At 41.1% G+C, this 24,323-nt stretch overlaps 1 protein-coding gene across 4 annotated transcripts in view; it reads left to right on the top strand.

Annotated features, from left to right (window-relative positions):
• Window positions 1–24,323, top strand: part of KCNT1 (potassium sodium-activated channel subfamily T member 1) — a 1,722,207-nt gene that overhangs the window by 1,679,036 nt on the left and 18,848 nt on the right. For 3 of the 4 annotated variants that reach the window (XM_085613491.1, XM_085613497.1, XM_085613504.1), the window contains exons 27-30: window positions 3,121–3,249; window positions 5,843–5,863; window positions 14,850–15,153; window positions 21,133–21,195. In XM_085613491.1, coding sequence (XP_085469617.1) covers window positions 3,121–3,249; window positions 5,843–5,863; window positions 14,850–15,153; window positions 21,133–21,195 — 517 coding nt within the window. The remainder of the gene's footprint in view (window positions 1–3,120; window positions 3,250–5,842; window positions 5,864–14,849; window positions 15,154–21,132; window positions 21,196–24,323) is intronic. The other variant, XM_085613512.1, reaches the window with a different exon arrangement.

Raw genomic sequence — 24,323 nt, 5'->3', positions numbered from 1 at the left:
GCAGATAATGATACTGCTGTACCTTCTTAGCATTTCGAAGCACTGCTGAAAGCTAAGGATGCGCACACTAGTGTAAGGAATGTCTTGTGGTAACTAGTGTGCCTTTGATATACATTATGAAAATCAGGCATTAAAGTTTATGTTGGAAGTTAAGAAACCTATATTTTATATACACAGTTGTAATTGACACTTTCCAAATCCGCATGTCGCTATAATCAATAAAAAATTTAATTTGCGTGAATCTAGCAGAATTCTCGCAAACTATTGTCATGCTATAGGTCAATATTTCGAGTTTGGCGGATGTGGGACATATGCCAAAAAGAAAGCAGACGTCACTTGTGTCCGATTTCAAGCGCATAGACGAGGGGACATCCTCTGCTTTTTGTCAGATGTCTCACATCCACTAAGCTCTGAATATTGGCCTTAAGTACCTCATTTAGAGGAGGGCTAGAACAAGGCTTCATCCATAAGATAATGGAAATGCACTCATAGTCATCTGCATACCGGCACCCTATCACGAGGGAAGTGGAAGGCTGAATGATCCCTTATGGGAATTGCACCATTTTTGTTAGTGCCACTTCTGTGAAGACCACCACGAAAAGCCCTGCCAGTGTCCCAGCATACTGTCACCCACATAAGCAGCAAAGTGATGGAAGGAATGCTTGATTTTATCTCAGCCACTGGCATTTGCTTAGAGGTGAATTCCAGACCACAATATTTCACCCACTGGGCCATTCTAGATGGAGACCCACCTTGTGTAAATTAGTCTTGGTCCTGCTCTCATTGGAATAGTTCAGCCTGAACTGCAAGACCAGGTACCTTCTATATAGGAATACAAGCAACCCTAGACCGGTTTCGCCCTTCTTTGGTCTTATCAGAGATCTGTAGCTTGAGTTTTATGGCTTAGTGAGAACGGGACCCACGTTTGGGTATACCCTTTGTACTTTGAGTGCCAATGACAAAAAACAACAATGTGATGGATTGAATGCTTGAATTATGTCAGCCACTGCCAACCGTTTGGGTGTGATTTAAGACTTTTCCACCCGCTTTGCCAATCTAGAGGGAGACCCACCTCATGCAAATCTGTTTTTATCCTTCTGCAACAGAAACAGTCCAGCCCTAGCTGCCAGGCCAGGTCCCTTTTCGGGTGGGAACACAGGCAAACCCAGAGCAGTTTCAACCTAGTTAGTGTCTGCCACTTGTCCTGAACTGTTCCTATTGGAGCAAAGTCAACACTGATTTGTATATAGCTGGATCAAAAACTGAGGTGGCATGGTTTGCAAAAAAAATGATAGACTGGGATGCGGCCTGATTGAGATTAATCCAAGCATTCTACATGCCCTAAATGTGACTGGTATGCACAGACATGGATCCTGTGCTCACTGTGCCACTGTAACCAAGCTGCACCCAACTGAATTGACCCTATTAAAGTGAAACCTACCCTCAATTGTGTTCCAATTCAGGGAGGACCTGGGATTGTAGTTAAATGTAAATGTAAATGTATGTGTCTTGTAAAGCGCACTGCTGCCCTGAGGCGTCCTGGCGCTGTATACCGCTGGGGAACCCGTCCTGGCTATCCCTGTGAGATGGTCCCTCCAGGGTATCTCCAAGGTGAAACCAGGCATCCCCGGCGAATGTGGGGGGCCGTTGTGGAGATGAGGCAAGCTAATGCCCAGAGTTGCCGAGTGTGTTCCTGGTTAGAGTAGGTACCGAGGCGAGAATTATCGAGTCCGTTTTGACCCTGGTCCACGACCCTGCCGCGTCGGGAATTGAACCCTGGTCCCTGGCCGATTCTCTGCTTACGGATCTGCCACCTCTAACCAGTGAGCCACACCTCTCCACTCTAGTTCAGGCTGGACTGTTTCTACTGGAGCAGGGTCAAGACTGATTTACAAATGGCTAGGTCCAAATTGAAGTGGCATGGTGTGCATAGGAGCATGATGGCCGGAATAGTTAGCAGTGGAGATTAATTCAAGCATTCTGCCCGTCAATGTTTTGTCTGCTTTAGTGCAATGCCCTAAGTGCAAGGTGTATGGTATGACGTGGGTCCTGTACTCACTGTGCTGCTCGAACCAAGCAATACCCGACTGGAGAGCTGCAATCACGGCAAAACCCATCTTGGGTTGCTTGTCTTCTGGTTCAGGGAGAACCTGTTCTGGGAGCTTGGGCTGGAGTGTTTCTATTGGAGCAGGGTCAAGACTGATTTGCATATGTCTGGGCCCAACCTGAGGTTGCATAGGGGCATATCAGCAACAACCGCCGATAATTATCGCTAAGCGCACTTAGCGCTAGGATAATTATCGCCGGCTAGCGTGGATTTTTATCGCTGAGATAGTGTGCTAAAAGCGATAAAAATCCTCACGCTAACTGCCTAACGTGAGATTATATCTGGAAACCCAGGGATAATCTCACGCAATGTGGCGTTAGCTTGTTGATAGAGCCCCACAAACTTAGCCATGAAGTCAGTCCTGAAGCAGGCGTAAGGAAAGTAGCGATCTCCTGGTTCTTCCATTGTAACAAAACCTCATGGGAAACACAGCCCTGCAATTTATAAGTCAATGTCTGCATTGACCCCCTTCTAAAAGTCTTAGGACCCTACTTAGAGTTTGGCATACAAGATACTCTTCCACAAATATGGTGGATGTGACATACACTATGACAAGTGTATTATGCCCTATGGAACTTGTAATAAGGCAGACGAGACATACACCATGTTTCTTATGGAGTATGCCATCCACCAAACTCTAAATAAGGCCCATAGTTGTTTTCCTGTTTGCCTGATATATTTATTATGTATAATATGAACCTAGGCACAAGCACCATCCAAGTGCAATAGTTTAAACGCTTTCCTGTTTTTCTGTGTAGTTTGTTTAAATATCTGTTGTTTATCTTGGTTTTGTGTTTTGATTTGCGACCTGAAATTATTTCGTTGGCAGAGTGTTTGGTTGGTTTAAGCAGTAAGTCTGCAGCCAGTCTAGAGGGCATGATTCACATGTAGAAAAAGGCCTTGGTGGTTCATGGGTTTGAATGGTTACATGGATGGGTAAAGACTGTGTTGCACAAAACTTTTTTTTAAAGTCTCATTGTACTTATCTTTCTCATATTTTTTATTTTGTTCAGATGAAAATCAACGAAGATGACCTCTGGATTCGGACATATGGCAGACTGTTCCAGAAGCTGTGCTCATCCAGCGCAGAAATTCCAATTGGCATTTATAGGACACAGTCTCATATGTTTTCTACATTGGAGGTAAGGATGAAACTGGAGGACAGAAAATGCCTTCAATATTCCAGGCGCCTTCACTGAACCATCCAAGGCATTAGTGTGGCACCTCATTGTATTGGATCAGAGCTTATGACAGCAGATGCCTTCCCTTTGCTTGCTGACTGTCTCTCGGGCATCAATATTTAGAGCATATTCTGTTCTGTTTCTCAATTCAAGGCACCCTCAAGTTACCACATGGCTGTATGGAGGTCTTTACAACCACCAAGTAAATACATATATGTTTATCAATTGGTCTCAGAAGGTAACTCTTTTTGTTGGTGGTGTTCTCATGTCCTCATGTGATTATCCACACCAAAGGCTACTGAACCTGTTTCTGTAAATCAATGAGCACTTAATATTCTTCTTCCTGTGGTTTGTTTGGAATTTTGAGAAATCACCAGATGGAAAGAAGCTTCTGTTTCGACCCTAACGTTTCCCATTCCATGGCAGGTCTTAAGTTCCTTAAATTTTGTTGTAGCAGTACTGAGATCTGAGATATAGATAATAAACAGACAACATCACCATGTTCCCCCTTGACCATATTAAAGGAAATAAGGAACCGGCAGCAGTAGTGACATCACTTATCCGGAACTCGTATAGTATTGGATGGAAGGTGGACAGGAGCATCGTCTTATAGCGCTCCTGGACCATAGAGGTAAATGCAAACACAGAAGTGGTTTCCTCCCCTCCAAGACTTCTTTGCATGGTCATAACCGCAGTAGCTGTCTTTGCATGATGAACAAAGTATGAAAGTTGAAGCAAGTTATTTGATAAAATTCCACAATCTTAATGTGAGTTTTCAAAATATAGCTTAAAGTAGATAATGAACTCATACCCATAAGGCCATTTACTCAATGTTTCATTGTTCAGACTAGCTTCTAAATGCAGCCGCGGCCCGTGCAGGTAAGAGCGGTGGGGCCGGTTTGGGGAAAGGGGGTATTTCGGCATTCAACAGCAAGGGAAAATAAATAAATAATTCATTTTCCCTCTTCGATGTCTGTTGAAATCCCCCACCCAACCCGGCACCACCGGCCCACTAATCTTACCTGCACGGGCCACGGCTGTCCAAATGCCCAGATACGAGTGGTACCAACCCGCACTAGTACAAGTTGGCAGGGTGTGGGATTCCATCTGGTAGCACAAATTGTATTTTTGCTCACAAATTTCACCTACTGGAAGTCAAGAATGGTATGCATGAAAAGGCCCAGTAAATCTGGAAGTGCAGATTATTCTCCATTTGAGGCATGAAAAATTAGAATTGCATGATATAGGGTCTGGAATACAAGAGGGAAACTATAATTCTGGGCCCAGAATTCCCATGTCTCCTGTACCATGCAACTGGTAGTTGGTACTTAGGGCTCAAAAGCTGCCAAAGGACCAACATCACTCTGGGGATGTCAAGCCTCATGTATACTAAATTAGTTTGTAGCTCTTGCCTATATAACTCCTACATCTTAACATTAATTTCTTTTTTTTCCAAAAACAACATTGACAAACGTAGTCAACAAAACAGGCAACACTTAAACAAGTCACAAATTCTATCTCTCAATTTAATTGTAAACCCATACACTGCCTACATCATTGAGGCTTAAAACAACTCCGTAAAACTCAATATGTCCACTGAAAATGTTTCCCTCTTTATCATTGCCATCATGCTGAAATGTTCTGTGCCTTAATATGGGATTATCATAGATAGTGAATAAGGAACTATGCATTTCTATATTATTTGAGCCAAAATCAGAAGGATTAATCCTACCTAAATAATTTTGAACCTAGTTAATTAGATGGACTTGTGATCAGTGTGTAAATGTTTGATGGAACAAATTGTGTATATTGCTCATTAAACTAGCCTTTACCTGCATTGGTGCACATATTCTTAGAATAGAGGATGCTTAGGAGGTCGCATATATTAAGCAGAAGGTTTTTAAAAGCGATTGATTGTTCTCTTTCTTCATATGGTTTAAGCTCATTTTAATGCTCGTAATGGAGAGGTGCCAGTCGCCTTACTGGCAGAGTTGACTGGTAAGGCAATTAGTAGTTTGTTCGCCATTTTTGTTGTAGAACCAGTCAGTGAAGACAAAGGCTCCCTTCACCCTGGTGAGGGTCTTGACCAAGCCAATTCAAAGTTCTTGGTTCTTCTAGCTGTTTATTTCAATTTAACTGATATTGAAGCCACAATAAAGTTTTAAACTTGATCCTATCCTGTCCATAACAATGTGCAGCGGTAATTCCACCTATCTGTGTTAACTATGCCATTCAGTTCCCACAGGAGAAATTCTGCCTGCAAGGGAAACAAATGTTTCAAAGTTTTGATCCTGGTATGAAGACAATTTCAGTTTGTAGGCAAAATGTAAACAAGTTGAGTAGCTTTCATCATGTTTAAAAACATGGCTTGAGAACTACTCGTCAGGTGCTTTTGCAACCATGTGTTGGTTCAGCTCTTGGTGGGCCGGGCCGTACTTCAAAATAAGAGACCAATTCAAAACAGAAAGTTTCCTTTGTGAAGGTTGTTCCTAGTAAAGGCCTATGTCGGGAACTCGCCATATAGATCATAATATTACATTCTTTTTTCTTACAGCCGCCTGACATGCGAACACAGGTGAGTACCTGATCATTTGTTTTATATTTAATAAGAAGCTCATTGATTTATTTATTTGAATATTTGTATCCAACGCACTGTAAATGGCAAACTAAAACGGTACAAAAAAGGACATGAAACAACAGTGATATTTGATCATTCTCATGATCAAGGTATTTTGGATAATTCAACAAACTAAATTCAGATAGGATGAACACCTCCTCCTGATTTGAACTGGCAACTTATTCCACAGTTTTGGCCAAACAGAACATTAAGAAGGTATGCTAAGAAAGGAAACATTAAAACACAAGACGAAGGAAGCAAACACAAGACAAAGGAACTGGACCTTGAATTGAAGTAGCAAAGATTGACAGCGAAGTTGGACAAGATAAGAGGAGATATGTGCTCATTATTGTTGAACATAATAATTCAGAAAAAAATATAAAGTGAGCAGAAATGCATTTGGGAACACTGACATGAAGATAGTAGCAGTATCTAAGTTGAGAACAATCTAGTGTTTGGAGTAATAGCTTCAAAGAAGACAACAGAAGCAGTGACATGATTTTCCAGATGTTGAAAAGATTAGAGATAAGACATTTGATCAATAATGTTAAGTGAAGATTTAAAATCCAAGCCAAAAAATGAACTTAAAGAGAAGTTAAGATGGCCGAAAAAAGCTCACATGAGGAAGAATGAAAGTAGGAGAGTTTGAGAAAGTAAGAGGCCACTTAAGCTTCAACAGCAAAACAAATGGCAGAGAAATTAGCCTTATAAGATGAAGAGAAGGTGCAAAATGTAAAGAAAAGTTGGGAGTTGTCGACACAGAATTGGAACTCGAATCTAAAGAAATCATAATGTAATAATATAGGAAGTAAAAAATACAAAGAACCTAAAAAGAGCCTTAAGAAATGCCACAGTTAACATGGGTAAGGGACAGACAAAAACATCTTGCAGAATGCTGAGAATCTGAGGCCAGAGAGACAGGTAGATGAAAACAGGTCCCAAGCAGGTCACAAGCAGGAATGAAGAAAGATAGTTCCAAAAGGTATAAAGAAATGTCTGGTAATATGAGAAAAGAGGAATGCTTGCTGTGATGTCCTTGATGAAGAAAACTGGAGAACAAGTTTTGTAGATTAGCCAGAATTAAATCTTGTTTTCACACATATACAAGTAAAAATGTAAATGATACTACACAAATAAGACTTCATACCTTATTGAATATATAACCTTCAATACTTTCTTCATTAAAATATATCTATCAGCAACTTATATTTGGAAAATCCCTTCAGGGTCCTACTCTAGTTGGAGCTCCCAATGACTGTCAATAAATCCCTTCATATATGTTAGCTAGCCTATGCCACCAAATCCTTATATATTGGCCCTCAGCTCATTAATGTTGGCCATTGACACTGAGACAAATCTTTTTCGGGGTTTCTAGGTTTGAACAAAAGAACAGTCACAAGTATTCTCGTAGATTCAAAAGGAAATGGAGGCTCAATTATGGCCTCACGGAAAAAGAAAATTATAAGAGCTGCTTCTCAACCTATAAAGACATGATCTTCAGGGGAAACATCTCTCTTCTTCACTCGCAAAATCGAGCAATTCAAAAACTCTTCAAAGGAACTGTTTGCCACAGTTAGAAAACGTACTAAAATTCCAGAAAACGAAAATTACGAGACTAGTCAACTTTTGTGTAACTCACTTGCTTCCTTCTTTCTAGACCAATCCATTGGATGACACAGGTTCATCTGCCTCTTCCACCTCTTTTGGGCTTCCAATCGATCTCTTAGCTTGCCTGGTTGGTACCCTGTCTGTTTCTCACATTGTACCACCAGTAAATGATCTCTCTGCCACATTGACCACCTTTTAATCACTCTCTCCAGCGCAAGTCATAAACTTACTTTACTAAATCAAGTCGGTTTCCCCCTCCTAAAATCATACATCTAGTGCCCAAGACTGTCTCTGTGCATCTTACAGACATCTTTAACCAGATGTTCAGTGTAGGGTATTTCCCCACAAAGTGGGAGTTAGCCTCCATCCTTCCTCTCCTTAAAAAGCCTAATCTCGATACCACTGACCCAAACAACTATCACCCCATTTTGCGTCTTCCACTCCCTGCAAAAATCATTGAAAAATCTATTAACTATGAACTAACAACTTTCTTTGAGGCACATGGCCTCTTAGACCCCACCCCAGTTTGGCTTCAGAAGCCACCATAGCGCAGAGCTTGCTTTGATCACCGCATCAGAACAAATCAAACAAACTGATGATGCAGGGGGTAATGCTGCTTTGATTTTATTAGATCTCTCAACAGCATTCGGTACGATCAACCATGGTATTCTCCTAGATTGTCTTGCCTCTATTGGAATCAGAGGGAGAGCACTTACCCTTCTAAAATCCTTTCTCACAGATCGAGAACAGTTTGTCGCTTTTGACTGATAGAACTCACCCCCTTTTTCTCTGCCCTGTGGTGTCCCCCAGGGCTCTTTGTTGAGCCCTACCCTCATTAAAGGCTATGTGACACTATTTGCCAAATTGATCAGGTACATTGGGTTTTCGGTGGAGTCCTACGCCAAATTGTGGTGTCCCTAGCCAGTGATCCGAAAGACACTGCCACTCACTTTCATAATTTTATGCTCCAGCCCAGCAGATGGATGTCCCACAACTGTTTGAGTCTTAACTCTAGCAAAACAGAGGTTTTGCTGTTTGGCAGCAAGGCATCTTTCTAGTCCCAGTCGGTGGCCACAGGAACTTGGATCGTTTCCCACCCCAGCTGCCAAGTTCAATAATTTAGGGATTTTCTTTGATAGTAAATTATCTTTTGAGGGCCATATTAACTCCATCACTTCAGCTTCCTTTTATATCATGAAACTTCTCAGAAAACTCTTCCTGTTTATTCCGTGAAATTTACAGAAAACTGTGATCTTGGCACTCATTATTTTAAAAATCTATTACTGTAATGGTCTTTTAACAAACTTTCAGCAAAAATATCTTAACAAAATACAGAGTCTAAAAAAATGCTGCCGCTCGCCTTCTTCTTGGCATTCCCAAACACAGCAGGTGTCCTCTACACTGACTTGACTCCAGTGGCTTACGGTCAATAAGTGCAATGACTTCAAGACTCTCTGTATCACCTTTAAGGCACTCCATGGCATAGGCCGTGAATATCTTCGACAAAGCTTTCACTGGTACATCCTATCTAGATCGCTCCGCTCTGCCGCGGCCTTCAACCTAGTAGTCCCTAAATCAAAAAAATCTTCTTGGGTTGGGACTGGGAGGAGATTAGTGAGCTGTACCACCAGACTATGGAACTCCCTCCCCCTCTACCTAAAAAAAAGAGACGCAACTGGTAACTTTCAGGAAGGCATTCAAACCATGGATTTTCAAACAATAACATCTCTATCTTTACTTTCTGTCTGTCTTTGTGGCTGCCTTTTCACTGAGTTTAGAGCCTAGACGCCTTAATGTAGTAGAGCACTTTAGAAATCTTATTTTCATTTCATTTTAGCCTATAAATAGTGTTTACTATTGTTTGTCATGATTTGATATTTGAAAATCATTTTATCAGAGGTTAGACTTTCGAGTCTACAGTGTTTTTGTTTTGATAAAATTAAACTTCTCAGACTTCTCCATGCAGCAATTTGTCCCACAAATACTAACAGTATTTATTTCATTTGTTATTGTGACATGGGCAGAATAGGAAGGCTGAGAGTTGTTTTGTATGTAATATAAGATCTGATGTTTTTATTTTGGTAAATATTGTTAGAGTTTTATTTTGGTATTTTTTATATTTGGAGATACAATATCAGGTGGTAAAAATGCTAGGGCAGTGTCAGATAGGCCCATATAGTTTACATTTCTGATTTGTTTTACATGGCTTCGAAACAACTTCTACATTTAATATGCCTAAAACTCTAAAGTTGTTCTTAACCAGAATGCCAGGAATTCTTTGTGGTGCCACGTAAGAGCTGGCTGCCTAATATGTATTTCTGGGCTTGATCTTAATTGGGAATTCCTCTGTTTGCCTAAACTGATAACATGTTTCTGTCCCCATAATTTCACATGGAACAGTCCGCACATCTCTGTGCCCTTTGTTGGGTGTAATTTCACCCTGTTATTCATTAAGTCTTTGACATTTATAGCAAAAAAAAGGGATTTTATTTGGTTGGTGAAGTTATCATATCTAGGTCACATACATAGCACTGGCATTGTGATAAACCTTATCTCCCTGTTTCATAACTGGTGTGTTCTGTATGCGTTTTTAAATTTTTGTTTTTGTTTTCTGGTTTGGTAATGTTTGATTCAACATTGGTCTTTCATGGTTGATTTCTGTCGACCCCGTTCACGAAAGAGCTGTGAAAAAAGATGGTAATTTGCTCCTGCATGTTAATCTTCTCTTTGGAGCAGGAATTCCTCAAGTACTCCAGGTAATCTGTGACAGTCACAGATTCCTCAAAGTACTCACATGCAAAAATATTTCCTAATAATGAAAAGTAACAATCATATATTTTTGCATGTGGAAATGTGATGCTAAATTGATTTTAACATGATCATTTTTTTACACATCTAGAAGCCAAGTTCAATTGGTCCTGATCAATTCTGAGCAGTGTTTCATTCCATTCCCACCATTTATTCCACACTTGACAGGGGTCTGTTTGTGAATGTTTTTAGAGTGTGAGATAGTGGGTGTTCACCAACCTTTGTTGGTTATCCTTCCCTCACACTAAAAGATTTTCAGTGTGAGCAAATCCTATTTGGGAGACTAGAATTTGATAAATAATGCTTTGCGAAAAAGACAAAAAAATCTGTTCAAGATCTTAATGTTGAACATTTCTGAAGATGACATTGAAGGGGTTTGTGGGCATAGCACACTCCAGTGACCCAAAAACTTATTCTTAGAAGATATGTCTGTAGATACCCAGCCATTTTTATTTGTCTTTAACCCCCACGCCGCACAGCTCCACCAGTGTGGCTCTGCTGCTTGACACCGCCGCAGGTTCGAGGCCCCTCTGCCTCGGTAGTCCGGTACTGCTGTATTAATTGTATTGCTGCCTCTTGTGTATTTTTGTCTCCCACTGACCTAACTTTGCCTTTTTTCCTTTTGTTATCTCTGTGCCCCCCTTGTTTTTGCATCTGTGCCAACTGGTGCCCTTTGCCTTATTTTGCCTGTTTTCTCGCCGCTGCGTCCCCTGCGGCCCCGCCCCCCTGCACGCCCATTCGTTGCCCCACTCCCGCCTCCCAGCTGTTCCTCCCTCCCACCTCCCCTTATATGGTGGCCGCTGTGCGGCCGCGCGCAGCGGGCGTGCCGCTGGTGTGCTGAAGGTGCGCCTAAGGCAAGCCCGTCTGCGCCCATCTGTGCCTGGACTGCGCCCACCGCCAGACAGCCTAGTCCCCGCGACTGCCACGACGACGACCAACACCACTATGACGCCAGCACCCTCCACGCTCTCAACACCAGACGATCCCACACCTGCTTCCAGGCCACTCCGAAGCTCACCCAGGGATCCTTCTCCTGCCGGAGCTGCAGCTTCACCAGCCTCCGAGCCACCAACCCACCCATCGAGACAGGACGCAACCACTTCAGATGCTTACTACTTACTCCGCATGCAAACACGTCATCGAACTCTGGGACCTGCTCGACTCATCCTCCCCGGACGTCGCCTTCCTGACAGAGACCTGGATGAATGCCTCCTCGGGGCCAGACATCACCATCGCCATCCGGACGGCTACAAGATCACCCGCAGGGACCGCGCCAACGGAGTAGGAGGAGGAATCGCCATTGTCCACAGGAACACCCTCAGGGTCTCGACCAGCACCAACGACACCCCCTGCACTGCCGTACACCTGCACTTCCAGATCCACACTGAACCCAACACCACCCTCAGAGGGACGCTCGTCTACAGACCCCCCGGACCTCAGCCACAGTTCAGCGACTCCATCGCCGACTTCATCAGCACGAACGACCTCGCCTCCACAGACTACATTCTCCTTGGAGACCTGAACTTCCACCTCGACAACAACAACGACAGCAACTCCACCGCCCTGATCGACAACCTCGCCAACCTCAGACTCAGACAGCTCGTCACAACACCCACCCACTCCTCCGGCTACACGCTCAACCCCATCTTCTCCATCACCTTCAGTCACACCACCGAACTCCACTGGACCGACCATCGCTGCATCCACTTCACCTTCCAGAAACCCACCACGAACCACCGCACTCAACAGATCCCCTGCCACAGCTGGAGCAAAGTCACTGAAGACCAGCTCAACACCACCCTCACCAGAAAGCCCGCCCGCTGACCCCACCGCCCGCAACCTCAGGTGATGGATCGACGACTGCGCCAACACTCTTGCCCCGATCAAGAAACCCTCCAACAGACACTCTGACAGGAAAGCCAGCTGGTTCACCGCGGACCTCCAGACCTCCAAGCAAAACTGCTAAAAACTCAAGAAGGAATGGCACCGCATACAAACACCGGACAGCTATGCAGCCCACAAGAACGCCATGCAGAGACACCATCACCTCATCCGATCTGCCAAAAGAGCCTCCTTCAAAGACCATCTCAACAACAACGCACACAACAGCAAACATTGTGAAAGAACTCTCCAACCCCAGCTCCAACACTAACGACATCCCACCATTGCAAGACCTGTGCCACTCCCTAGCCACCTTCTTCCACCGCAAGATCGCAGACATCCACGACAGCTTCAACAACGAGACCGCCCTGACAGCCACCGACAACTCAGATCCTCCGGCTAACATCCACATCGACCCCCTGCTCGCCTGGACCAACGTGAATGACGACGACACCATCAAAATCATGAGCACCATCCACTCCGGCTCCCTGTTAGGCCCTTGCCCGCACTACATCTTCAACAAAGCCAGCGCCACCATCACACCCCATCTCCGCAAGGTCATCAACACCTCCTTCAGGACCACAACCTTCCCAGAGAGCTGGAAGCACGCTGAGATCAACGCCCTACTCAAGAAACCCAAGGCGGATCCGAGAGACCATCTCCCTGCTCCCGTTCCCGGCGAAGGTCATCGAGAAGATCGTCACTGGACAACTGACCCGCCACCTCGAGGAGAACAACATCTTGGACCCATCGCTGTCCGGGTTCCGCAGCAACCACAGTACCGAAACCACCCTCATCGCCGCCACCGACGACATCGGGGCCCTGCTGGACAACGGTGAAACCACGGCCCTCATCCTCCTGGACCTCTCAGCCGCCTTCGACACAGTTTGCCACCGCACCCTACGCACCCGCCTCCACAACGCAGGGATCCAAAACAAGGCTTTGGAATGGACCATCTCCTTCCTCTCCGACAGAACCCAGAGTGTCCGCCTCCTGCCTTTCTGATCCAAAACCTCCAAGATCTGCGGCGTACCCCAAGGATCCTCCTTCAGCCCGACACTGTTGAACATCTACATGCCACCTCTTGCCCATGTAGCCCAACTGCACAACCTCAACATCATCTCCTACGCTGACGACACCCAGCTGATCCTCTCCCTCACCAAGGACCCCGTCACCGCCAAAACCAACCTCCACGAAGGAATGAAGGCCATCGCCGAATGGATGAAGAACAGCCGTCTGAAGCTGAACTCTGACAAGACGGAGGTCCTCATCCTTGGCTCCACCCCCTCAGCCTTGGACGACTCCTGGTGGCTGACCTCTCTGGGAACAGCACCGACACCTACCGACCATGCAGGCAACCTGGGGTTCTTCCTCGATTCCGCACTCTCTATGACCAAGCAAGTCAACGCCGTCTCATCCTCCTGTTTCAACGCCCTCCGCATGCTCCGCAAGATCTATAGGTGGATCCCCATCGAAACAAGAAGATTAGTTACCCAAGCCCTCGTCAGCAGCAGACTGGACCACGGAAACGCCCTCTACGCAGGAACCTCAGCTAAACTCCTGAAACGACTACAACGCATACAGAACGCCTCTGCAAGCCTGATCCTCGACATCCCTCGCCACAGCCACATCACACCCCACCTAAGAAACCTGCACTGGCTCCCTGTCAACAAGAGGATCACCTTCAAGCTCCTCACCCACGCACACAAGACACTCCACAACACTGAACCGGCATACCTCAACAGACGGCTCACCTTCTACACCCCGAACCACCAACTCTGCTCCGCCAACCTCGCACTTGCAACCATCCCCCGCATCCGAAGAGCGACCACCAATGGCAGATCGTTCCACCACCTCGCCGCAAAGACCTGGAACACCCTCCCCATCCACCTGCAGCAAACCCAGGACCTACTTACCTTCAGGAGGCTACTCAAGACCTGGCTGTTCGAGTAGTAGCAGCACCCTACCCCCCCCGCGCCTTGAGACACTCACGGAAGAGTAGTGTGCATTATAAATGCTCTGATTGATTGATTGATCATTGTCATAAGGCTATGTATTGTTGCAGCAGTAGACCTTGAAGAAAATGTAATCACTAAAGTAGGCAGACCAACTGGGATGAATGATCGCATGTCAAAGTGCTAATTTATTTTACAAAAATTGTTCTAATTTTATTTTAAAAATGCACAGATTTTGATTGATTCACACTCAGACTTTTCAGTGTTTTCCAATGAATGGAATGATTTGATCAAAAATATTTGTATTATGATGAAAACAATATATTAAAACATCAAAGCTGCAAGATCCCAAATTAATTTGGATTCTCCCTTCTGCCGTTGTCCTGCCATGTTTTGATATAGCATACATAAAATCAAAATTACAAAAACTAGAAGTCTCCAAATAGATTAATCTTTTCACATGGAGATGATCAGGTCATAATCAAAGACCTATACACAAATCAAATCTTCAAACCATCCTAAATTGTTTGTTTTTTTCAGTGCTGCATTTTCCTTTCATGCTTGGCCCACAGAATGGCCAAATGTGGTCATAGCCATAAAAAGTTCAATTAACTTCCTCAGTACTCGTTATAATCATTATTTCATTTCTACCACTATTTGTGTATTAATTAATAACCACTTTGTCTCTTAAGTCTCAAATTTCAATCAATGTGGAAGACTGCGAGGACACCAAAGATGTCAGGGAGACCTGGAATGTGAAGACGAGTCACAGAAACTCCACTTCAAGTGACCAGTCGGAGCATCCTTTGCTGCGGCGGAAAAGCATGCAGTGGGCACGGAGGTTGAGCAGGAAAGGAAACAAGCACACCACAAATAAGACAGCAGAGTGGATTAGCCAACAGAGGATAAGTCTGTACCGAAGATCAGAAAGGCAAGAGCTTTCTGAACTTGTAAAAAACAGAATGAAACACCTGGGACTCCCCACCACTGGGTACGGTAAGTAAGGTCTAATTCTATTTTTAAAAAAACTAATTCGATGAGCATTACAATTTATATTAAAATAAAGGATTAAATCTAAAATATTAATTATGGTCTAACAAACAGAATGCATGGTCATTTCTGGGCCAAAAAGAGTGGCATAAAGAGATTCTCTGTTTCATCAATGGAACACTTCACAGTTTGACACTGCTTCATATCTGGATATGATTTCCAGATTCTTTAAAAATGTTGAGCACTTGAAGTCGATAATACACATTAAGGTGTATTGTGTTATCCACCACTCTGGCTATAGCTTCTGGATTTAGTGATAGTTTACAGCCCTTTGTCTGATACAATTCAGTCCATTACTCTATTTCATAAAACTATTAGGTCATATACCCCTACCTGGCTAGTCCAGCATATTAAAAAAAAAAAAAAGGGGGGTTATTGTACAAAAATGTCTTAGCCATTCTAATATTTTATTAATAAATCGGGATGACACTTATTATTTAAATAAATATGTATTTCTTAAGAAGTTTCTGTCCCCACATAGAAAAAAAAAACACAAACGTGTCCTGTCATGTGAATACAAGTGGTCTCTGTCCCATTTTGTAAAAATATTTTATGCTAATTACAGCAAAACTAAGTAGGTTTGGGTTGTGATCAGAACAACACATCGGAGGGTGGAACTTTCTCTTCTACTTTCTGGAGTTATGCCTTAGTTATGGAAATAATTTCCCCCAGCTGTGGTCCATTGTTCAGTCTTTGTACGTAGGAAATATCAATATACAGGTTTAGACAGCTACGGTTCAGTGAGTTTCTGGTCACTCACAGCACTTTTGTAACTCTTAGATGCCTAAGCATAACTATCATAGAGTTAACACTTAAAATAACAAACTACAAAAATCAATGCCTTGGGGGAAGCCCTGCTGCACCACAAGTTCCTCTGGAATGCACTACCTGGTCAATAAGAGGGGATATGCTAATTTCCATTAAAAAAAACAGACCTATCCTATACCAACGTGCTGTCTGCTAAGAAAATAAGTGCCTTTCTGAGTGTGACAGACTTAACTCTGTCCTTTATAGTGGCAGAGGACATTACCTCTACCACCCTGGTGGACTATCATCTCTTAAGTTTAGAAACAACTGCTAGCCCAGTGGGCATCTCTGTACCCTAAAGGTAACTACCATCACAGCTGTTCCCTTTAAGGTACAAAAAGGTTGGTGGACAGCCACCATCAGTTTTGATGGCTGTCCACCAAAATTGTAATTGTTTTTGTTTTTCAAAAAGAAATTCCCAAAGTGGAAGCTTATTTTTGATAAATAGAAAAACTAAAGCCCACCACACCTTGAGTGTTTTCTCCCAGGGTGTGGTAATTATTATTGTTTTTTTCTGTGGCTCACTGCCATGTTTTTTCCTGGTGGTGACACAGAAAAAAACGACAATACACCATCTAGTAAGCTCTGCATGGATGGAGCCAAAGGGGGCTCCATCGACAGAAACTTTACAGTTTGCCTGTCCCTAAATGAGGTGGGCAGACAAGCAGTTTGCAGACAGGGTACTCCTTTGTATTTGTGACAGAGTACCTGTCCACCAAACTCTAACTCAACTCCAAAGTTGTGTGGAGTTTAACTCTCTTTTTCACACAAGAGATTCCACTCTTTCAGAAGGTTTTAAAGTAAAAAAGGTTCTCTTAGCTATGCTTTCTCAAGTAATTTCAGCTTCATGTACACCTTAACAAACCTCTGGCTTATGTACGTAAATAGAGATGCAACAACCTTTGTTTCTTCCCGAATAATATCAGGACAGCATGCCTCAAAGAGACCCTTGTGTGTGACCTAAATATTATAGCTCTAAGTATCACTGTAAATCAATTAAATTGAGGGAAAATTGCAGCATCCAATTAACTCAGATGAACTGTGATTTGTTTAATTTATGTGGTGTGACTATCTTGGTTTGTGCGTGTCCTTGTTATGCACTGTTCCTCACCATCACATTCCTGTACCCTGAGTTAATGTCATGGGCCATGAATTCAAAATCACTATGAGAGCAGGTGTAGCCATCCTGCACAGAAAGTTCAATTCTATAACTGAGACTAATCACCTACTTTAGGTCAATAGGATAAGATATTTGGGAAAATAGCCAGGCTACTGATATTAGGAAATTTCAAGGCACTTATTTTAAATGTGCCACAGTATCAGATGGGAAAGCAAAGCCCATGTTCTGACTTTCGCTACTGTGCCTGAAACTGCCTTGCTCTTGCTGAAAATTGCTTTGTCAATGAGTAATTTGTGTGCTTTCTCGACCTTAAAGCAAGACTTTCTCCTTGTTCAATTTTCTGCGCAATTACTTCTCAGTTCTCTGATTCTAATTGTCCTGTGCAAGCCGACTTATAATAATGTGGTTTCTAAAGAATACATACATTCCAATGTTAAATATTTGACAAGCATAGTTTTGACAGAAGCACCTCAGTAAGTGTGGCACATAAATGTGAAGTTATAACTTTCAAGGGAGTGTATGCAGCGTCCCCACCATGATCAGGGCATCACAATTTTTGCGAAACAGCTTTTAAGTGACTTTTGAATAATCAAATGTCACATCAGTAGATAATTGACAAGGACAGATTTGACAGTAGCACCTCAGTAACTATGCCACATAAATGTGATGTTATAAATCCAGAGTGTCGGCGTATGACAGTATGAAGTGCCCCCACCATGATCAGGATATCAAAATTGTTAAGAAACTGTTTTAAAGTGGCTTTAGAATAATCAAATGTCACATCAGTACACTATGGCATTCCTAATAAAAAGTTTCTTTCAGTCTCTCGTACATTTCACTCCATAAACTCATCTGACATTCTTTATTCAGAAGAGTAAAGTTCCTAAAAGATAGACATTACTTTTGTGTTTGATATCACCAGCAACATATAAGCAGAAGTAAACTTTTTGTTTTAGGCATGGGATGTCAATATTCACTATTAGGAAATTGAGGATTCATAAATTATTACATTGTGATAGTACAAGTTTATTTGTCCAGTGTATCTGACGCTAACATAAATGATGAAGGCTAATTTATGTCCAATAGCTTCTTATTTCAGATTAAAATTTTCTATGTGATTTTCCAAGGAGAGAATTTCTGAATAAATAAATACAATTGTTGAATGTTTAAAAAGCCATAGATGCATTCAATAGCTTCACAATGACTTCCCAACAAACTAATGTGTCAGCTCAATATTATGTCTTCTTTTGAGTGTTCTGTAGTCCAGGACAATTAACAGAATTAAGGCACTAGAATCAATAGTATCTACACTTTGCAATGCTGCCAAAGTCTTGAGTACCTAATTTAGGCTGCTTTTGCTTCTTGCACTATTTCGTTGGAAATGCAACCGGTTTCAGTCCACTCGATATTGGGTAAAGATATTTGCACAATGGTAGAAAGGGGAAAAACTATTCAAAAACATTAAAAACTATGCATTACATTCTAAGCTTTGAAATCATTTATCATGTGTAATAAAGCCTTGTAACTGATAAAACCTTTTCTATAAACAAACTCTTTTAAAGATGGAGAAAGCAATGCTATTGTAACTGACATAACAAGAAAAATACAGCTGAGTTCCATTCTATATAGTGTTAACATAGATAATGGGCAACCAGTTTGCTTCATTGTTGCATTGTGCTAAACCTGGGGTCTCCAACCTTCTTTTTGTAATAAGAGCTTCTTATCGTCAATGAATATCATTTTGGGATACTACTATTAGTAGTGTTGTATTAGTCACAAGATCAGACAAGATTACATTAGTGGTCACCCATATTCAAGATTATCAGCAGTGATCAGCTGAGTTCATCAGGCATGATTCCCAGCATTAATGTTAACAAAACGCTTTGTCTATGTGGAAATGTTTCTAAGTGTGTAACATAGCAACTGTAGGTGAAATGACTTTGGCACCAAGGTAATAATTTTAGTAACAGGTTTCCCCAATGCAGCATGATTTGGTTTATCACTCAAATAGCAGCTATATCACCATATAAATGCAGAAAATGCATTGTCTTGAACACGTGTTTCAGTTATGGTATCCATAAATGTAAATAAGCAAATATTTCTAACTTATTAGGCTGGGCTGTACACAGGACAGCTGCATATAATTAGATAGAGAGCTACTTGTAGCTAACATACTACTTGTTGGAGAGGCCTGTACTAAACTGTAGTTTGAAGCACATTTTACTTAATCCATTCTTTGACTAAAACCTGGAAATTGATTTTCTCATTTTTCCGTACTGGTGCAAACTTTGGCATCTGAACTTCCCAAGTGTCTAAAAATGATATACTTCACATACAGTGTAGACTCCTCAAACATTGCATCCAACTTTGGTGAGACGATTTCTTCTGGCTGAGAAGAAAGCCCATGTTTAGATATCTCTGTGAGTTAATGAATTTGCAGCAGAAATCTCCATAACATACAAGTCATAGGTTTAAATCCAAGCGAATAATTTATAGCACCACAGTCAGAGTACTGTCAGCATGCACGTTGAGCATTCAAATAGCATGTACAATATAAAATCAACACCTCATTCACAACAGCAAATCTTCATGTGTACACACCAGGAGTTCAAGCCTTTGTCCATCGTGTTCTCTATTGGAGTGAACTCCTGGCATCTACATTGCCACCCTTAGTGGACTAAATGTTTCAGCCTCAGTACGACAGCCTCTCAATCAGAAGATCCACAGGGACTTCAAAATTCTATGATCTGTCAGTTGATTGGTGTGAACTACTTACACCATGGAATGTTGATGTTCATATCTCTCCATTGGTTGCTTATCATGAAAGGATTTTGAGTCAAAGCTTATGCATGGCACAAAAATAAGTTATTGGTACAAACCCTTCTCTTTCCATCTACAAATTATCAATCAGAGGCCTCAGTGTTCTTTGTGTTCTGTCAATGTCTTGCTCTGTGAGCGCCAAGGTTTTGTAAATCTCAAATAGGTGTTGGTTCTATCTTAATATTTATCTATGCCCACTGTACGCTATGGGTTTAAGAATAACATTAACAGCTCAAATGTTTCTGGAATAAAAAAAATAGAAAGCTTTAATTCTTCTCAATGGTGGCAAATAGCATGATAGGCACATGCTGTGCATTTTAAGATTATGTAACATAACAACCATATAAGTTCAAGCAGTATTTTATGCAACGTCTCTGTGTCTATTGTGGTTGCCGAAATGATTGTTAGCGTGTGTCAAGAAATTGTCTTAGTTTGTCTACCGGTCTTGTCTAGCCCATAGCAATAATTCTAATAAAAGGGCACACTTAATGAGACTTTAACAATTTTATTAGGAAGATTTAGCAGAAATATTAATTTTAGACTTTGTGATTTGCACTACTGTCTTCTATATCAACCTTGTTATCTACGTACCCTGTGTATGAGTGTCATTTAAGCCTCATCATGGGTGGTAATTGAAACTCATTTACATTGTCTGCAATCTTTGTAGCCAGGCAATTAGTGTAGCTAATAACTGATCAAATCATTGACCCCTCTATTTTATAGAAAGGCAGTGCCTTTCAAATGTAATGCTGGTATGGAATTATCTTACTATTTTTTAACCCACCTGACATGTAAGATAGCATTGTTTATCCAAGTCAGCTAATTGTATCCTAGCTCTGAAATGTGTATCCTATCATTCAATTGTACATTTGTCCATATATCTAAATAAAACAAAACTGAATTACTTTATCTTTGTCAAGGAATTGTTGGTACAGTTTACTCAGTTAATGAACTGCAACAGAGCTATTAAATCCTTTCCACTTTGTGAATTATGTTTATTTCAGAAGTTTTAACTGTCAACATTGTGCTAAGGACATTTTCCTTTTTCCTTTTTTATTTCTTTCACCCATTTGATCATAACAGCACCCAAGCTTTTCACTGGTACTGCTGAATCACTGCTTGCTGATTTTTTTCTCTCTTTCTCTTTGTTTATGTCTTTACTTTTTTACGTTCTTTAGAGGATGTAGCAAATTTAACAGCCAGTGATGTGATGAATCGGGTAAACCTTGGATACTTGCAAGGTAATTCTTCTCCTTGGGAGTCAAGTGTGACTCACGGCACGCAGATTAACAAGAACATGCCAACTGAGTCTAGTGTTTATGTGGCACCAATGCCTGGGAGTCATCACTCGAGATGGGATAGTACTAGATTGGGTTCAAAACGAAATGCGGTTTTGGGTTATATGTGGATGCTGCTGGTTAACATCTATCTGCCACACAGCACATTTGTGAGTGAAAAAGAAGCAACTTGCTCAACTTGGTCAGGGAACATTTGGAGGGAAAATGTACCATGAAATGCTAGCATTTGTAAAGGTGCACCAGGTCCTCCTTTCTGCAGTGAGAGTAGCAGCACCCAATACTTGTTTCCTCAAAGCTTAAACCAACCAATAACTTGTGTCAAGAGCAGAGGTTAGGCAGTTTGTAGAAGAGGTGTGGACAATCTATTATTCATGTCGCTGATTACAGGAAGTGCTAATTTCTGAACAAGGCATGGACCGATGACCATTTGCTAGGATTAATCTGTATATTTTGGAATTAAAACAGGATAGTTTCTTTCTTTCTAAATATTGTGTGTACCTTTTAGCAATGTGACAATATTTAGTATGGGATGTTTTTGATAATTAGTCCAAATGCAAAGACTTGGCTATCTTGATGATAGTAATTAACATTTTCTGATAAGGTTATAAGAATTGTGATGCATCTGTTTTAAAGGACCATAATGTCAGAGTCTTCTTTGAAATTATGGCCATTCAAAGGAGGTTAATGAGAGGCTCGAACACCTCTTTAATCCCTGTTGCATGTTTAACATTATGGGGGAGTTAAAGCGGACCTACTTCCGTGAAAGCTAGCATGCACTAGGCCCTTGATGGATGGAAAAATATTGTAATCCTAAGCCACTGTCCAGAAAAGCAGTTTTATACTTGCTAATTGGAAAATCCTGGAAAGTAGAAGATAGGCTCAGATTTTAGACTTGTATAATTAGAATTAAATGAGAAAGTTAATAAGGGCATTTTTTCCAAATGTAAAACCTAAGGCAAAATAAAGTAGAAGATTTACGACCATCTTTGTAACTATGAATTTCCTAGTAATAGATTTATTACAGTTGCATTGAAACGTTGGCATTTTCCTGCAGTTGTGTGCTTTCTTTAGCTTAAATATGGCCTCCAATGTGGTTTCATGGAAGTCCCCCAAAGACACGATATATTGCCTTAGGTCGATTTCAGTGTAAATCAGTATATTATTTCTCATGTTCAACTTTATTGAACATAGATGTTGCAAAGAAAAATATTGATCTTCAATTGAAAAGGGATTTCTCTAAATGTCTCTTTCATGTATTTGAACATTATATTATTGAAAAAAGTGAGCTCTTTCACAAATGCTAATGTTAAGGTACTTGGTTAAATTCATTATACTCATAATCCTAATACCTTTGATGTTTGGATTATGCATAGTACATTAAATGTCTGTGCACAAGAATTGACTGATATACATACATAGAAGAAAATATAAGATTCTATACCGACGGCAATATATTAAGTGGAAGAGGACAGCTTTTGCCTTTGTGCATGACTTCACCTGAGAAAGCTTCTTCCATGGAGCAGGACTACCTGCAACAACCAAAGGCCTTACCCTAACTATGTGCCAGACTTGATCATGCAAACTGCGCATTTGCCATGAATGGCTCAAGTTTTGCTGGTTCTACATGTCATTCGCCATGAATGGCTCAGGTTATTGTCATGTCATTAACCATCATTTCATTCCCTGGCTTTTTCACGAGTTCCCAACGCTGTGTTTCTAACTTGTAGTTCTCCTAGTTTTCAAGACGTATATCTCTTAAATTACTCCTAAGACATTGCATTGAGAGGCCTTAGCTCACTTTTTTATGATACTCTTGCAAGCATATCTTATGCACAATCTTTTCATTTTTTTTTCAATGATAATAGGATGCAATAGTTTTGAACAAGGATATTTCATGAGACAATATTACTTTGGATAGTATTTTAAACATAAACAAAAGACATATTTCTGCTATTCATCAAACCAGCAATGATAATTGCCCTTAAGTTACTTATAAAAGTACAGGCAGTGTCCTTCTGTCAAGTCAATTGCACATTGTTGTAGTTGTATTTCAGGAGTCAATTTAGGATGTTGAACATGTGATGGCAGAGGTTTCAGATGGAGGTAATCTAATGAGTTTGTGTTATGAGCATGTGATAATGGCCATCGATTCTTCGTGGTGGCATTAATGCATCAGCTGTAAATTCATACACTTTTCATATGTATGAGTCAAACGTCACCAATGCACTGGCACTTTATTTGGGAAATCTGGAATATTAGGGCTGTTCTATAACTACTTATGTGAGAAATAATAACCTGTCATGTTGACAGGATGCAGTGTGAAGGTAAATACTGGTGAGGTCTGGCACATGTCTCTTCATATCACTTCAGAATCTAGTAGATGCTCAGCAAAGAGGGAAATGCCTACATTTATATGTACAAAGGTCTCTCAATGTTCATTTGAAACAAATAAGAAAGCAGCAATGCATTTACTGGAACTAGATCATGCATATAGTCTACAGCATCATTACATTGCTCCGCTGCCTCCATTAATCTCTGTGACGGTTTTCAACAAATGCAATTTTACAGAGACTGGTCAATTTTCCAGTCAATCATAAATTTTTATCTCTGAAAAGATATCCTTAAGAAGCACTTATTAAGAACATACATAAAAACATTTACAAGTATGAAAATAAATGTATTGTTTCTTATCTTAGCTAGTTTTTACTGGAATTTGATTTTCATATAACCGCATGTGCCATTTTAGCAAAGAGCATTTTCACCAAAGTGCAAAGAAAAAAGTTGCAACATATTCTTAATGCTAGAATGAAGCAAATAATAGTACTCAACTTTCAAATAGCTATGAGACAATGCAAAAAATAATTTCATATTTGGATTCTAGGTTTAAAAAATATATATTTTACATTCTCTTATTCAATAGTCTAGGGGTGTGTGAAACTTGCATAATGTACTTTTGTGTAATTAAGTGAAATTATGGCAAAACTAAACTATGTGAAATTACGTCAAATTACAAGTAATTAATGTGAAATGCAAATTTGTCCTTCAGCACTATATTTTTTCATGAAATGCAT

The sequence above is a fragment of the Triturus cristatus genome, chromosome 1_2 (genome assembly GCF_964204655.1).
Source record: "Triturus cristatus chromosome 1_2, aTriCri1.1, whole genome shotgun sequence".
Lineage (NCBI taxonomy): Eukaryota > Metazoa > Chordata > Amphibia > Caudata > Salamandridae > Triturus > Triturus cristatus.
The sequence above is the reverse complement of the archived record's forward strand: the minus strand, read 5'-3'. Positions and strand labels throughout refer to the sequence as shown.